Here is a 14298-nt window from a genome sequence, read left to right as displayed (position 1 = left end):
CTGAATCAATTGAATCGGACAGCCGCACACTGATCTCTCAGGTATAAACCGGTTGTAGTAGGGTAACTTACGCTGTTATATAATCATGTTGCTAGAGTACATCAAATACATATCTGACGATTATCTACACAACATCAGTGTATGAGCTCCCAGCAGTCAGTCAAGCGAATTTGTAATTAGCAACTCACAGATGTCCGAAGATTTCAACTAAAGTAGATCCCACCGATGAGGCAACTGGCAGCAGTCAAGATGCCATAAGTAGATTGCTACACTTCTTGCTAACACGTCTGAGTGCTCATTGTTACCAAGTTTCATACTGCTTTGGGTTGAATCTGCTCGAAGTCGAAAACCTCAAACATTAATCTCCTCACTTCAGCCTTGCCATATACAGTATAAGCAAGCCCGTGAATGGCTTGGTGAACTGCAGTTGTTGCTGGGTTCCTTAGTCTCCTGTTGTGTTCATATGAATCTTGGACGTGATCACCATAGATTATGAAACGGTGGAGGTACCTGTCTCTCAAGTAGCGCCCACAAAACTTGTTCATAAGCAATCGCCGGTGCCTTTCTTGTATCCATCTCCCTGGGGCATCTAGATGTTTCATTAGCAGCCTCTCAGCCATCACAATATCCTGTTGGATGGGAAAATGATATCATAAACTCCTCAAAGGGTGATATGTTCTATCTCTTCTAAATATATCTCACTATGTTCATGCTGTGCAAATGAAATATATGCAAGACAAGCATTGCAATCAATTCTGCGGATCAGAGCAAGGCGCTATTTGCTAACATGGCAAAGAGGGAGGATTGCAAATAACATTCATCTCACCTTTGGGTCATGTCTGTTTCTAGCTACAGCAAGATGAGTGGGATTTGCACTTGTCTCAGTTGAATCATCATATTAGACACAGCAATCTATTTTCAAGTCAAAAGAAATTCATACAAATCTGGGTCCTATTCACCATATACTATGATGTATTTGTTAGAACGTTGATTACACATACACACCCAACCCCTTTACCCTTGGTGAGACTTGAACCCAGGACCTCTCAGTGGAAACAGAACCCCTTCCATATGAGCATTGAGCCAAAGGTCCAAGTCTATATTATGAGTCATAAAAGAATTCTTATGCCAATCCTGGTGTGGTATCGATTTTCTCTTTCACATACATGCCTCCCAGATTTAAAGGTTTGTTGCAAGAAGGTTCTCCCCCAAGTCTTTCCAGACATATTATACTATAGTTCCAAGATTTTGGTGACAACTAGATAAACATCATGAAGGATGGCCAGAATGCCACTAAGAAACATTTACCTGAATTTTTTGGCCAACATATTCTAATCTCTCCAGGCAAAACCGAGGATGCTCAAACTTGTGTTTTGATGGATGTAGAAAGCATAGCTGCAAGTCAAAATGATATCAATTTATTTAATATGAATTGATGAAACATAAAAAATAATAAGGAAAATATTAACTGCTGAGGAAAAAGGTCTGCTCAACAAAACCCCTAAGACTAACTTTTATGAGAGAAGTAGAATTTCAATCAAGAAAATATAAATCAGTAAGATGCAATCAGCAAAATACGAGCACACATAGCTGGAAGCACAGTAGGAAAGAGTGAAGTTAATGCCTCTTTTATATGATAATAAAAACACCTGCTATTTTTTAGCACGTTTTGGTAAAAAATGAGAGTGCACTTGCAAATCTTTGGTGTGGTCAGAGCAAAAAAGATATCTTTAATTCTCATGGCTGGGGTCTGAGATCACCAACCTTGAAACCATATACTCAAGGAAAAGTCAAAACTAGAGAGACTGGTCAAAGAACAAAGGAACTTTTGTTAAGAACATATTCTATACAATTAGTTGCCACAGTCTTCTCTGATATAACCAGCACAATAATTTTAGTTAAAAGGTAGGAATGATAATCTCCACCAAGTATCTCAGTGAGGTCACTGAAACCAAGAGGGGTACATGGCCTACATATTTAAAAGATATTTTTTACTGGATAAGTAAAGAAACAAAGAACAAATAGTGCACAAATGCTTTTATTCAGATGTACTCTCATAACACCACCAGATCACACATAAGCACCACATTAAGAAGAAAAGGTCAGATCATACTGGTAACCTAGAGGAGAAAATTACCTGAAGACCAAGCCCAAGTTCAATATTCCTTGCATCAGTTATCTCAGGAATTCTGTCTGTTATCTTTAAGGGATATCCTAGTGCTTGCATGACCTGGGGCCTGCTTTCATAGTCCCATATATTGCCACGGAAACGATGCATACCGGGTGGAACACACGCTCTAAATAGTCTTGGATGTGCAAAAAGAGCATCTTGTGGAGGCTGCACAGGCAAGGATTTAAATTTTTTGAAAAATGGAAAAAGAAAAGTTCCTATTTTAAAATTGGCAAAAGAGCATGGATTCAAATCCACTAAACTTATGTACACCCATTTCTAGTAGCTTTAATTTCGTTTATTCCTCTTCCAAATTTTTTCTATTCCCTCTCCATGCATGCTTTATGTGAATTTCACCTTATTGTGTTTCTGACTTAATACAATAAAATAGGCATAATGGTAATATTGTAACACAACAGAGAATGCATATGGTAGTTTTGTACATATTGTTAGTTTACAACCCCTGAAAGCAGTTAACGACTTAGGTACAGCTACTCATTTGCTGGACTTGACTATATACTACTTGACCCCTTCATAAAACATACTAGAAAGGTTGTCTTTCACGACATATAAACATTCTAAAAGAAAATTACAGGTGAAGCAGTCATATCCAATAGAATATACAAAAGCCTGTTGGAGCTAGCATTCAAAACTTATTAGAATTAACTTTTCCAGATTCTTCTGCTTGCACATTTTACCTGTCGATTATGAAAGAGATTAATGAAATATAATTTTTTTTACAGTTATCCTCTTACTATTTTAAGGATTGCACCTTTAGCTCAATGGCCACATGGGGAGTTTCTAGTGTGAGGCCTTGAGTTCAAGTCTCACAGGGCTAAGGGATTTCAACATTCAAAAATAATCTTCCTTTTTGAAGATTCAAATTAATTTTCACATGTTTTAGTTCCAGGAAGCCATCATAAAAATAATAGAAGTCAGAAAAGAGTATACTTCCTTCAGTATAACATATATGTATAAATTGGTATCACTGCGGATAAGAAAAAGACATAATATTTCAATGACAAGTATTTAAGAATTTGCAAACCACAAAACCTTTCATTTTCCAGTTTAGAGAAATTTTGGTTCTTTCTCTGCAAACATATTACTAGCACTACCTTAGGGGTTAAGAAGAGAGAAGAATCCTTTCCCACCTTATAGAAAGCCACATCCTGCCAGGCAAGCTGTTTTCCTTCAAATTCTACAGAGACATAATCAACATCCTCAAGCTGTCTCCTTAGTTTTGGTTGAGAACTCTCATCTTCAGGGTCCATCCCAAACACCTCAAAAAGTACCCGATACACTTCAGGCATCCCAAAACACAAGTAGATTGCACCAAACAAAGCCCAGAAGACAGACCTGCCATTTGAACCAGGTAATATTTTTTGAGAAATATTCAACCACAGAGAATTTTGAATATTAGATCAGTTGAAGGACAAGGATGATTAGAATTTTATTTTTTCAACTTCAATAGGCAATGGCAAGCCTAACATACTTTTCAAAAAAAAAAAAAAAAGTTAAAGCCTAATATTTGGACATCCTATTCTGGCACATTTACCACAAAAATCTGAGGAGAAATTAAAAAGATTCTGATCAAGCTGCCCTATTAAACAGAAAATGCCTCTTAGCAAGCATACATATGACATTACAAATACCATCTGATGGAAAGAAAAGATGTAAAACTTCATGGAGCCAACAACAATGTATTTGTGGAGCCACAACTCAACAAGATCATCCTTCATCATGAACCTAATCAGGAATCTGAGTATCCTAATACTAGACAAAGAAAAGATCTTTGTCAACCACATGCAAGCAGACTGGCATGCACACAGCATATGTGGAAGAGCTTCCCATGGTGCCATGATAGCTTACAAGATCACTGGAAGACAATTGTAACTGCACTACATGCCTAGTTGCCGGACATCATAATCTACCAATCCATGGTTGACAGCCAAAGTTGGAAAAATCAGGAACAAGCAAATGAAGTTTAGCTTGAAATATAACAAAGAATCTAGTGTCAAAGAAAAGCACATTTACAATGGCATTCATAAGTCCATAGGAATCCTATTAAATTTTTTTACTGAACATATTTTCTGCAGGACACGGCACACCAACTAACACCATCACTTAAAGCTCCAGAAAAAGACGGATTATGGTCAAATAGAATACCTTCAACTTACTAATAACCATCTCAAACAGAAAGTTAATCCTAACTAGAGCCTTAGTCCGGCTATGTTAAGATCACCAACCAAAATTTCATAAACAAAACATAAAAAATAATTCCTCACCTTGGAAGCCCTTATACCACAACAGAAACCCAAAGTCGCAATTCAAATGCACTTGCATAAATAGCAAATTATAAAAAAAAAAGTGATCATCATCAAAGATTACATTAGATTCATTATAAATGAGCTGTGCTATAAAAATTTAAAAACAGAACCAATGAGTTTAACAACCAATATTATACTTTTAAAATCATTGTAGAATTTTTTTCTAAGTTAATTCCTCTTCAAATTCAGGAAAAATTATTTAACTTCAACAGTCTATCATGATACTAATAAGAACAACTTTACCAGACAAAAGCTGATAAAATCATGACAGGGAAACATCATATAGTGTTATTGGTTATGTCATGTCTGGTTGCACCAAGCGTTCACCAAACAATCAACACTGCTTCACTGAATCCTTACACAAGTGCCACTACTCGGGCTGCAGAGTCGTACCATATATTCTCAGAAAGGATGTAGCCGCATCTATGACCAGGTCAATGCCACATTTCAGTGGGTCATGTACCGGTAAATGTCCAAACCAGTTAGTTATTTCTCTATAAAACAAAAGTTATTTCTCTACTATCAAGTGCCAGTAGCAACTTAAGAATCCAACTGTGGCTACAAATACTGTAATTAACGCAAGGAAGAAGTAATTCTATTTTTTTAAAAAAAGGCTAGAGGGTAGTAGAAACTTTACTTTACTGGTGGCTCTCGGTCCTTCCTCATTATCTTGTCAATCTCATCGAAAGGAAAAATCAAATTCTGCAAACTGGCAGCCTTGATCCACTTGGACAAAAATCTCTTCCCTATCAATGCATACACCCTCTCCCTCATTGGAGCAGGAGACTCTCTAGGGTATCTCTGCAAGAAATACTCTGCAAAGGCCAATTCCAGAACATACTGCCCCAAAAACCAGAGCCTAGAATGCCCGGACCTAATATGTTTAGCATTAGTCCTTTCGCAAGACGGATGCTGAAAAGCAAGGTACAACAGCGTATCAAGTTGTTTCGCAGGGTTATTATCCTCCAGTTGATCAGATGGCTCCAATGGGTATCCCAGAGCTTGTTTGGCTTCTAACAAGTACTCGTCCATCCAGGTTCTATCGGCGTTGTTAAGGCGAGAACAAGGCAGGCATGAACTCAGCAGTGGGAACTGCTTCAACGACAACTGAGGGCTATTTAAAAATCTCTCGGCTAATCTAGCATCGTCTAAGGGAGGTTTAAGGATGTAATGCTTCGATGGTATCTTTTTCTTCGGAAATGCAACTTTTTTACGCTCGGCGAGCTCTTTGAGAAGCCTTTGAGGACTATTCTGGGGTAACTCTTGGGGGTTGACGGCGACGGCAAAAATGCGGGACGAGGAAACAAATACTCTGGGCTTGCAGTTTTTAATTTGAACTCGGACAGAAAAGGATGACAAACTCGAAGAGAATGAGAGGTCTCTCGAGGAAAGCGAGTATCTGGAGGAATTGGGTAAAGGTGAAAAAAACTGATCCATTGGTGAAAGGATCAATGTGGAGTCCTTCTGAGGACATGAGCAAGTGAGATTTTGAAGCCCCATCTCACAAATTCAAAAGTTGAAAACAAAAAGGGGTTCTGGAAGGGTTTCAGACCACCATGATTGGAGGCCTTTCCAAAGGTTCTGCCCCGGGATTGCAGAGCGCGAACGAACAGAGTCACCACTCACAACACCGTGAACAAGAGACCGGATAAGGGAACGTATAAAAAATCTCTGTACGAGTAGTGCATGTCCTGCAACCGGGCCCATGCACCCTACCCACCCAGACCTACACCATAGGCTCAGGGCTTGATCGTTTAAGTCGGCCCATGTTCTCCTGTTGAAGGAGAAAAGTGGGCTTTAAGGACAGGCCTAGTTGCACAACCAGGCCCATGTGACTCATGATTGAAAGAGAAAAAGTGGGAACCGATGAAGCCCACTGATGCGACCCTTTCCTCATCTTAATTCTTATCCATCTTTCCATGCGATGGCTTTCCAAAATTGGATCGACTCTCCACTCTCCTCAAATTCCACCTTTCCCCACTTTTAATCCTTTCGGATTTTACTAATCTTATTCTTTTTAAGACCTCTTGTCGAGTCTCTCCAACAGTGCAACTGGTTTGATCGCTGATTAGCCGATATGATCCTCGTCGTCCATTTAACGGATTACGCTTCATGGGGCCAACTTCCGGCACACGTGTGACGGCTCCGTTTCGAGCATGTCTTGTTGTCTGGTTATGGACATGGTTTTTAACCCTGACGAGATAAACACGACACCGTGACCTCTTTCCTCACCTTTGTCCATTCCTCACGCCCTAAACCCTCAACATCCTCATCCTTCTTCTTAATTTTAATTTACCAAACTACCCCCTCCTACAAATTTTTTTTCCTCCTCTGTGGGTCCCTCCCTCCTCCAGATAACTCTATCAGTCCCGCTTGGTGCTCGAGGATGCCCGCTCTAGCCCAGGGATAGATCCGACATTTTGCTGCCTCGTGGAAGACCAAATCCGTCCCGATGGGGCCGTCAGGCACGAGAAAGAAACCGCCCCCAACAAAAATGTGGGTCCCACTATTCCGGCACGTGTCGATTTTCACGTGTCGCTTGCACGTCAGCTCCTCGGCTTGTCTTCGCCTGCAATTCCCTCCATTATTATAAAGCTTCCATTACTGTGTCTACTTCTTTCTCTCTTCTCCTCTCCTCTCCTGCTTCTTCTTCTTCTCCTTATCGGAACGTTGGGGTGAGAAAACCCACTGTTTGGGGGAGTCTTCTTTGTTTATTCTTTTGAAAAGTAGCGATGTTCGGTGGTTTTACCTGATGCGTTTGCATTTTCTTGCTTACCTGATTCGGCCCCTCCTAGCAGAGCTGCATGCAGGTTGATGAAGTGATATATCTCGTAATTAGATTAATTGGGGTTGTACCTTGTCACTTCTTTCAGATAGTTCTATTTCTCTCTGTAATTAGCGAGATCTGTAGCTTTTCGTTGAGGGGGAAGTGAAGATGGGGAATGTAAATGGGCGAGAGGATGGTGAGAACGGTGGGGAAGACCCTTCGGCGAGATCGGATGGTGAATCCGGATTCAGAGGTGGTTATTCGGAGAATACGGGGCGTCGAGCTAGAGCTGCGTCATTGGAGTCCATGGGGAATACGCCGCCCGAGAGCCCCAGGAGGTCTCGATCTCCCCTATTGTTTACTCCGCAGGTAATCAATGTGTTTCTGGTTCTTCCATTGGTTTGTCACTTTGGTGCGTTTAGCTTGTTTTTGGGGATGATGCAACCGTTGTGTTGAAGTCTGTTTGTGCATGTGGGTAATTTTCTTTGTAGGATAAATGCCTTGTGCAAAAATACTGTTTTGTTGTTTGCATGTAGTTTTTTAATTAGATCGCCCATTTTATGGATTTTCTTCCTTTTTTTGCCATTCATTCGACGGTGGATTAGAAATGTGCATGTCTCGTTCGACGGTAGTAGATGGTTGAAATGACTAATTGACTTTTTAAAATATTAATCTGATTCATGGTTTTTTGAAATGATAATCTGATTTCTTTACATTGTTCTTAATTAGTTAACTTTCTAAAAGTTGAATCGGTCTCTCTTGTTTTTTTTTTTGTTTTTTTTCTTTCTTGTTTTTTTATTCCTTGTTCTTATTTCCCCTCTTAATCCGTAGTGATGGGTCTACTGTTCTTGCTTCTCTTTCTGAACTTTATTAGAACAGTTGCTGATAGAAGTTTTTTAAAAGGTAACAACCATATTATGACCCCTATCATTTTCATTTGTCTTAAAAATATCAAATTCTTTTCTTGCCTAGGGGTATTTGGTTTTACAAGCTATCGCATCTTCCTCTCCTTCACAGTCGTGGTGATCTTCTTGGTTGTATACAGAACCCGTAAAATCCTGATCGAGGAAATGTGAACAAGGATTATACATTTTGTTAGATAATCCTAGTTTGTGCGTTTTTATCTTTCTTTGTCTTTGGTTTCATCATTAGTATCTCGTACTTTGTTTTCAAGGAGGTTCCCCCTAATCGTTATGTGTTCATGATTTGGCTTATCTCTTGAATGTGGTTGAATGTTCTGTTCTTACTTGCATATGACAAGTACAAGAATTACTTGGCTACATTGTATTTTTGTAAGGTTAGACTTTATGCTCGGTTGTGCTTCTTGAAGGAAAAACAAGTTGACCATGTTGAGCCGTTTTCTCCTGTCACTCTTTATCAAATTCTGAACTTATTTTTGCCATTGGAACATTACTTTCATCCACCTTGTGCTTTGTCAATAAAACAAAGAAGCATGCAAATTCATGTCTGCCAATGAATGCAGGTCAAATTGGTTTCTTATTATATCTGTTAAAAGTGCCATATTTGCTGTCAGCAGGATTTTTGCACTTCCTTCGGGGAGAAGGTGTGGGGATTTTTGTCATTCCTAGAGGATCCTTTACTTTATCTAGGTCTTTATTTTGTTTTATATTGTTTCAAGCCCAAGCATTTGTTAATACAAGGTGTTGATATGAATTGGTCTACTTTGGTTTTTTGTATGTAACTGTTACAGTTAGCAGTTTCTACACACTTTTGTCTTGTATGGTGTTCTATACTCAATCTGCACTTACAGAACTGAATGATTGTAACTGATACGAGTACAAATCAGTTGGAATTTTGTCTTCTATTGTATATGATGATTCTCATACAAATCTAGTTTATATAAATTTCAGGTTTTTCAGTTTTCTGGTGATTTATAGCCCACTTCTTCGGCATCGTAGATAAGTATGACCAGAAACTAGAGCATGATTTGGCCACATGATATTTACCAGATTGATTGTAGGTGCTCGTTTTTATATATTTTAAGTTATTGTCTTCAGGCCAAGCATGGGTTTGTCTGGTTGAATTTGGTAAAAGTTTCAGTCTTATAAACAAAACCTGACTGGATGGGTTTATTAAACCTAATTGGCAATATTTCCATTAACTTGTTGATTGGCTGAGAATTGCCAGAGCTTAACTTAGCTGGATTGCTACCTCTAGTTAATGGCTGAGCAGCTAGAAGATAATCTGATTTGCACTGTCTTGAAGAAGCTGTGATTATGACCAGCTAAATGAAGTCAGTAGTCATGAACGTGTACAATATCAAAGAGCAATGTGAATTTGTTCTTCTGAGGCATTTAAATAAAACTATCAAATCTTCTTCTTCAGTCAGTTACTTGATCTAGGTGGCATCTTGGAATTGGTTTTACCCACATAAAAGATATTTTAAGATATATTGATTCCAAATCAATTGTGCCTGGAGTCTTGAATCCCTCTCTACCCTTTGGAACTTTTGACGAGGTTTTACTCTGGTTTTAGAGCTGTCAATTCTTGTGCTTTTATATTATACATATCCAAGAGTGGTTAGTTCTCATAGTAATTGATATGTTAGTATGTCAAATAATATCTTTTTAGCCATAGGTATAATGACAGTATATCTTTTATTACTCTTTTCTTAATATTTATAATTACTATAACCAACAAGTTATATATATGTAAAAGAATGAATATTTAGTTCCAAGAAAAGAAAAGTAAGTTCCTTGTGGCAAACTATCTTGTAATACTTCCAAATGTGTCTGGGAGACCTTAAGTTAGAAAAATAATAGAAAACCCAAAATCTATAACTAAGTTTCTTTCGAAAGTGATCTATAAACATAAACATAAACATCTTTGTATGGCTGTCATGTCTATTTTTTCTAGCTTATGATGAATCATGTTGTCCAACTACGGGATTCTATCTTAAAATCTGTGAAGGGTTTTGGGCGGTGACACTGTTGTAATTTTAAAATATAACAATATAAGCTGAGAATTCGGTTTTATGGTCTACATAGCAATTGTTCCAAAACTTGAAGTTTACGTTTTTGCATATCTGAAGGTCTGAAGATGTCTAATAACTAGAGATTAACATTGAAAGAAGCAAGCTGTTAGAACACATATTTGATTCTTTAAAGGGATGAAGATTATAGTTGTGTGTTTTTTTTTTTTTTTTGGTATTTTTATTTCTTCTGTTAAGGTCGGTTATTTTGTCCACTTATTTTATTTATTGCAAGCCTCAGTTCTGCTATAAAAGTGTACATTTATGTTGTTTGTATGTCTCCTTTCTTTCCGTCTTCCAAATAAAAAAATCTTGCTTATCAATTCATGAACTTAATGTTTTATTCTTGATTTTTTTTTTATTCTGTGTCTGTTTATATATTTCTGGATGTTGATATTTTGGAACCATATGGATATCTTCTACCCCTGTATATAGCATTGTCTCTTAGTCTTTAAGTGGGTATTAGTGGAAGTAACCCACTGACACCTGTTCTTTCATACAATTCCATAAAACTACTGTCAAAAAGACTGAAAGAAATTTCTATTGCCTCCTCTAATTTAGTTAGATCTCAATATGATTTGGATCTCCTCAGATAAACATTTTATCATTCTAACGAGAACATCGATCAACTCACCATGGGAAGACCCTTGTCTGTTTCCATTGTAAAGCCTTTATATTCTTGCTTCTCTATGAAGATGGTCACACATTGAACTTTGATGCATCCATTGTTTAGCTATATCAGTTAAAAAAGAAGAAAATCAAGATATCTAAATTCAGCTGGCATATTGTTTAGCTATATGCTTCCAGTTTTCATTCATATTTCAGAGTGCTCTTTTGGAATAATTGAAAATGATTTTACTTAGAAGTGGGTACGAGTTTTCAGTAACCACCCACAAAGGAAGAGAGCTTCCCTCCACAAGTTGCAAGAATGTTCATTCTTATTGGAAGATGGCCAGCCAAATTGTTCGGAGATATTGGTATGTCTTGACTGTTCGGAGGCCTTGATACTGGTTTAGCACTTTGTTAAAGAGATTGTCTGGTTTTCACTGAGGTGTTGTGCATGGGTCCAACTTATGACTGAAGTTGAGTAACCTTCCATTATTAATGGTGCAGAAGGGGAGATTTATAACCTGAGCCATGGAGGTGAATTTCACTTCTATGGTCTGTGAGACCTAGAGGCCCTGTCAAAAATTGATGATAGTTCACTCATGTTCGTAGTGCACTTTATCTGAAATAATTGTATGGTATCAGTGTTGGTATGATAATTTTCCTTTTTTTCACTTTTAAACTGTTCTTAATTGTTGCAATTTTCTTTGATTTTGCTTTCTTGTTTTTGTTGTGAAGCTATTCATCAAAATCCAGTTCCCGAATTTTGCCTTAGGTGGAATTTCCTTTTTAACGTGTCTTCATTTGCTTTTACTAAATCGTTTTCTTTGTTGGTCTGAAGCATCATGTTTGGTATCCCATTTAATTGATATTTTAATTATGAGAAAATATGTGAGCTTAATAAAAAAGGTCTTGGAATCTGTTTCAGGTGTTTTTCTTGTTGGCGTGAGATGCTGAGGACTTCTTCCAGATCCGTAAAAACAGAGGAAGAAGTCCTCCGTAATAGCTTCAGAGATCCGAAATATATGTTATTTTACCTGTAATCTTTGTATATAAATAGGTGTAGTTGTATGCGATAGATGAATAGGAAAGAAAGATCTTACCGAGGTTTTTCAGCAAAAAAACTTTCCCCATAGAGCTGGTTTTGATTGTCAGCAAGTCTTCTATTGGCAAAATATATCTTTGTAGAAGGATAACATCTGTAGTGTCTGAGCACTTTAAATGCTCTTGCTTGCAAATAACTTAACCTCAAAGGGAAACTAAAGCACGGCGGCAGGGGAATGGGTTTTGAACTGCTTAATTTTAGTCCTTACTTTTTTTGCAGATGTCAAATTTAGCCCTAAACCTGGATCATGAAATTGAAATCATGCAGAACTGAGTTAGAGGATGAAGGGCTTACTGTTAAAAATCTGTGGATTGTGGGAGTATCTTGGTTGTGAATACATATGCTTACCATGTAGATTGCACCTTTGTTTGTTGTATTTTGTATTTTATTTATTTATTTTTAACGTTTGGTATCCTATGGTACTTCAGCCTATGAGCAAATCTTATTCCAATGAAATATTCACAATAAAGCTTGTCAAAAAAACAATCTGCAGGTTCCCCTGGCTCCTTTGCAGAGGGCTGCAGATGTTCCTCCCATGTTCAATCAGATTTGGATGAATGAACCCCAAGGACAGTCTGATCTTCCTCCTGACCAGGGAATCCCCACTCTGATCATTTGGAACAATGGAGGGAATGAGGTTTTGCTTGAGGGATCATGGGACAATTGGACCTCAAGGTTTTGCTTCTCCGTCACTTTACCATTGTGACATCAATAATTTTTCACTTAAAATAAAAGATTTGTTGCTATTCAACTAAGCAGGATGATCTCCTTGAGTGTTTTTTTCTAAAATACCATTCCATGCAGGAAGGTGATGCAAAGATCGGGCAAAGATCACTCCCTTCTGTTGGTCCTCCTATCCGGGATCTACCGGTACAGGTTTATAGTAGATGGTGAATGGAGATATAATCGTGATCTTCCTTTCATAGCTGATGAGATGGACCGTGCCAGCAACCTTCTTGATGTGCAGGTATATACTGCCTTTCCTTTTGTTTTTCTTTCCATCTCTTCTGGTCCTGGGTGTTCTCCTTTTCATGATTCTGGCATATGCACATGTCAAGGTGGTCGGAAAAGGAGACGAAGAGAGAGGGCTATTCTGATCCATGTGTCTGGTGGAGGCCGTAGGCCTGAGATCCCGATGATATCTTAGTGGCAAATGTAAAAAAGGGATGAACAGGTTGTTGTGAGGGGGCGAGAGCAGAAAACACAGTTGGGATTTCACTATTCGAGATTTTTCAGCTGCAGCCGTGGACATTCTTTTATGTTATTTTCTTTATCATAAGCGATTTGTTATATAACCTAAGAAATGATTATTAGCAGAAAACAACTATAGTTGGCAAGCCCGCTTCTGGGTTGTTCCACCAAAATAACTCTTTTCACTTTCTGCAGGATTATGTCCCAGAAAATCTCGAGAGCGTGGCTGAGTTTGAGCTTCCACCATCGCCGGATTCTAGTTACAGCCAGACATTTCCTGTGGATGAAGACTTTGGAAAGGAGCCACTGGCGGTCCCGCCGCAATTGCATGTTACAGTCTTGGGGTCGCAGAACTCAGAAGAAACTCCTCCGAAACCCCAACACGTGGTCCTCAACCACCTGTTTATCGAGAAAGGATGGGCTTCCCAATCCCTGGTTGCTCTTGGTCTGACTCACCGGTTTCAGTCCAAGTATGTTACAGTCGTCCTCTACAAACCTTTAAGGAGGTGATGACATCATCTTTCTTTTGTACAGGTGTTTTGCTTTCACTATCTGATAGACATACTTTTTGTTTAATAGAGCTACGCTTTCTGATGGAAATTCTCTCATCTCTGTAATTTGTTTTTTGCTTTTCAAAAAAATTTCCACCTAAATCTGATTACTTTGAATGGTAAGTCAGGGTGACGTCGTTTTGTGAATTAAGGCTTCGAAGGCCAGTGGTCGAGAACACTAGCTTCTACGGGCTTGTAACCGGCAGGGAAGGGCCCGTTCCCCTTCGATTAGAATCGCAATGTACAAAGCCGGCTCAGGCTCCACCATATTGAAGGTCATTGATGATGACATTAAAGACAGCGTCAGTATCATCTCATTTTCCATTCCGATCGACACAATTTCCCAGTCTGTTGTTGTCAGTGATCCCATCGCGATCGATTCATTCCATGCCACTGCTTGTACTTGTTCTGGTGGGAGTAATCGTAAATGCAGCTTCATGGATTTTTGTTGTTGCTCCTTCCAATATTGATAGAGATTTCCAGTCGAATACTGCTCTCGGCAATCGACTTGTTGTTTTACTATCTGACGTGATCGAGTTCTTTACAGACCATTGTTTCTTCATGAAATGAGGCCTCATTTTGCTCCGCT

At 38.5% G+C, this 14298-nt stretch overlaps 2 protein-coding genes across 4 annotated transcripts; one reads left to right on the top strand and one right to left on the bottom strand.

Moving 5' to 3' along the window:
• Positions 1 to 2: 2 nt before the first annotated feature.
• LOC137959782 (ribonuclease III domain-containing protein RNC1, chloroplastic) lies at positions 3 to 6106 on the bottom strand. Its single transcript, XM_068807134.1, has 5 exons — positions 5135 to 6106; positions 3322 to 3526; positions 2138 to 2338; positions 1309 to 1395; positions 3 to 629 (listed from the first exon to the last, which is right to left on the bottom strand). Exons 1-5 carry the CDS (start codon positions 5995 to 5997, stop codon positions 312 to 314), a joined length of 1674 nt encoding a protein of 557 aa, XP_068663235.1. The 5' UTR covers positions 5998 to 6106; the 3' UTR covers positions 3 to 311.
• Positions 6107 to 7116: 1010 nt separating this feature from the next.
• LOC137959784 (SNF1-related protein kinase regulatory subunit beta-1-like) lies at positions 7117 to 14240 on the top strand. Of its 3 annotated transcripts, none has more exons than XM_068807137.1 (5): positions 7117 to 7633; positions 12461 to 12642; positions 12772 to 12934; positions 13354 to 13664; positions 13838 to 14240. In XM_068807137.1, the coding sequence occupies exons 1-5, from the start codon at positions 7433 to 7435 to the stop codon at positions 13980 to 13982; spliced, it is 1002 nt and encodes a 333-aa protein (XP_068663238.1). In that variant the 5' UTR covers positions 7117 to 7432; the 3' UTR covers positions 13983 to 14240. The 3 variants fall into 3 exon arrangements, with proteins under 3 accessions (XP_068663238.1, XP_068663240.1, XP_068663239.1); XM_068807139.1 differs by having other exon boundaries at positions 13354 to 13692; positions 13838 to 13916; XM_068807138.1 differs by lacking the exon at positions 13838 to 14240 and having other exon boundaries at positions 13354 to 13758.
• The last annotated feature ends 58 nt before the right edge of the window (positions 14241 to 14298 follow it).

Source organism: Aristolochia californica, unplaced genomic scaffold (genome assembly GCF_029961685.1).
Source record: "Aristolochia californica isolate CCGP_79_NKW_82.1479 unplaced genomic scaffold, dmAriCali1.0.hap1 SCAF_3, whole genome shotgun sequence".
Lineage (NCBI taxonomy): Eukaryota > Viridiplantae > Streptophyta > Magnoliopsida > Piperales > Aristolochiaceae > Aristolochia > Aristolochia californica.
Note: the sequence above shows the minus strand (reverse complement) of the source record. Positions and strands in the feature narration are given on the sequence as shown.

Excerpts from the sequence above, each read along its gene's own strand:
- LOC137959782 (XM_068807134.1), bottom strand. The coding sequence starts at position 5,997 with ATGGGGCTTCAAAATCTCACTTGCTCATGTCCTCAGAAGGACTCCACA. Across the intron at positions 2,339-3,321 it reads AGGATGTGGCTTTCTATAAG|CCTCCACAAGATGCTCTTTT; the intron begins GTGGGAAAGGAT and ends TTGCCTGTGCAG. Across the intron at positions 630-1,308 it reads ATGTTGGCCAAAAAATTCAG|GATATTGTGATGGCTGAGAG; the intron begins GTAAATGTTTCT and ends CCCATCCAACAG.
- LOC137959784 (XM_068807137.1), top strand. The coding sequence starts at position 7,433 with ATGGGGAATGTAAATGGGCGAGAGGATGGTGAGAACGGTGGGGAAGAC. Across the intron at positions 7,634-12,460 it reads CCCTATTGTTTACTCCGCAG|GTTCCCCTGGCTCCTTTGCA; the intron begins GTAATCAATGTG and ends AACAATCTGCAG. Across the intron at positions 13,665-13,837 it reads CTCTACAAACCTTTAAGGAG|GGTGACGTCGTTTTGTGAAT; the intron begins GTGATGACATCA and ends ATGGTAAGTCAG.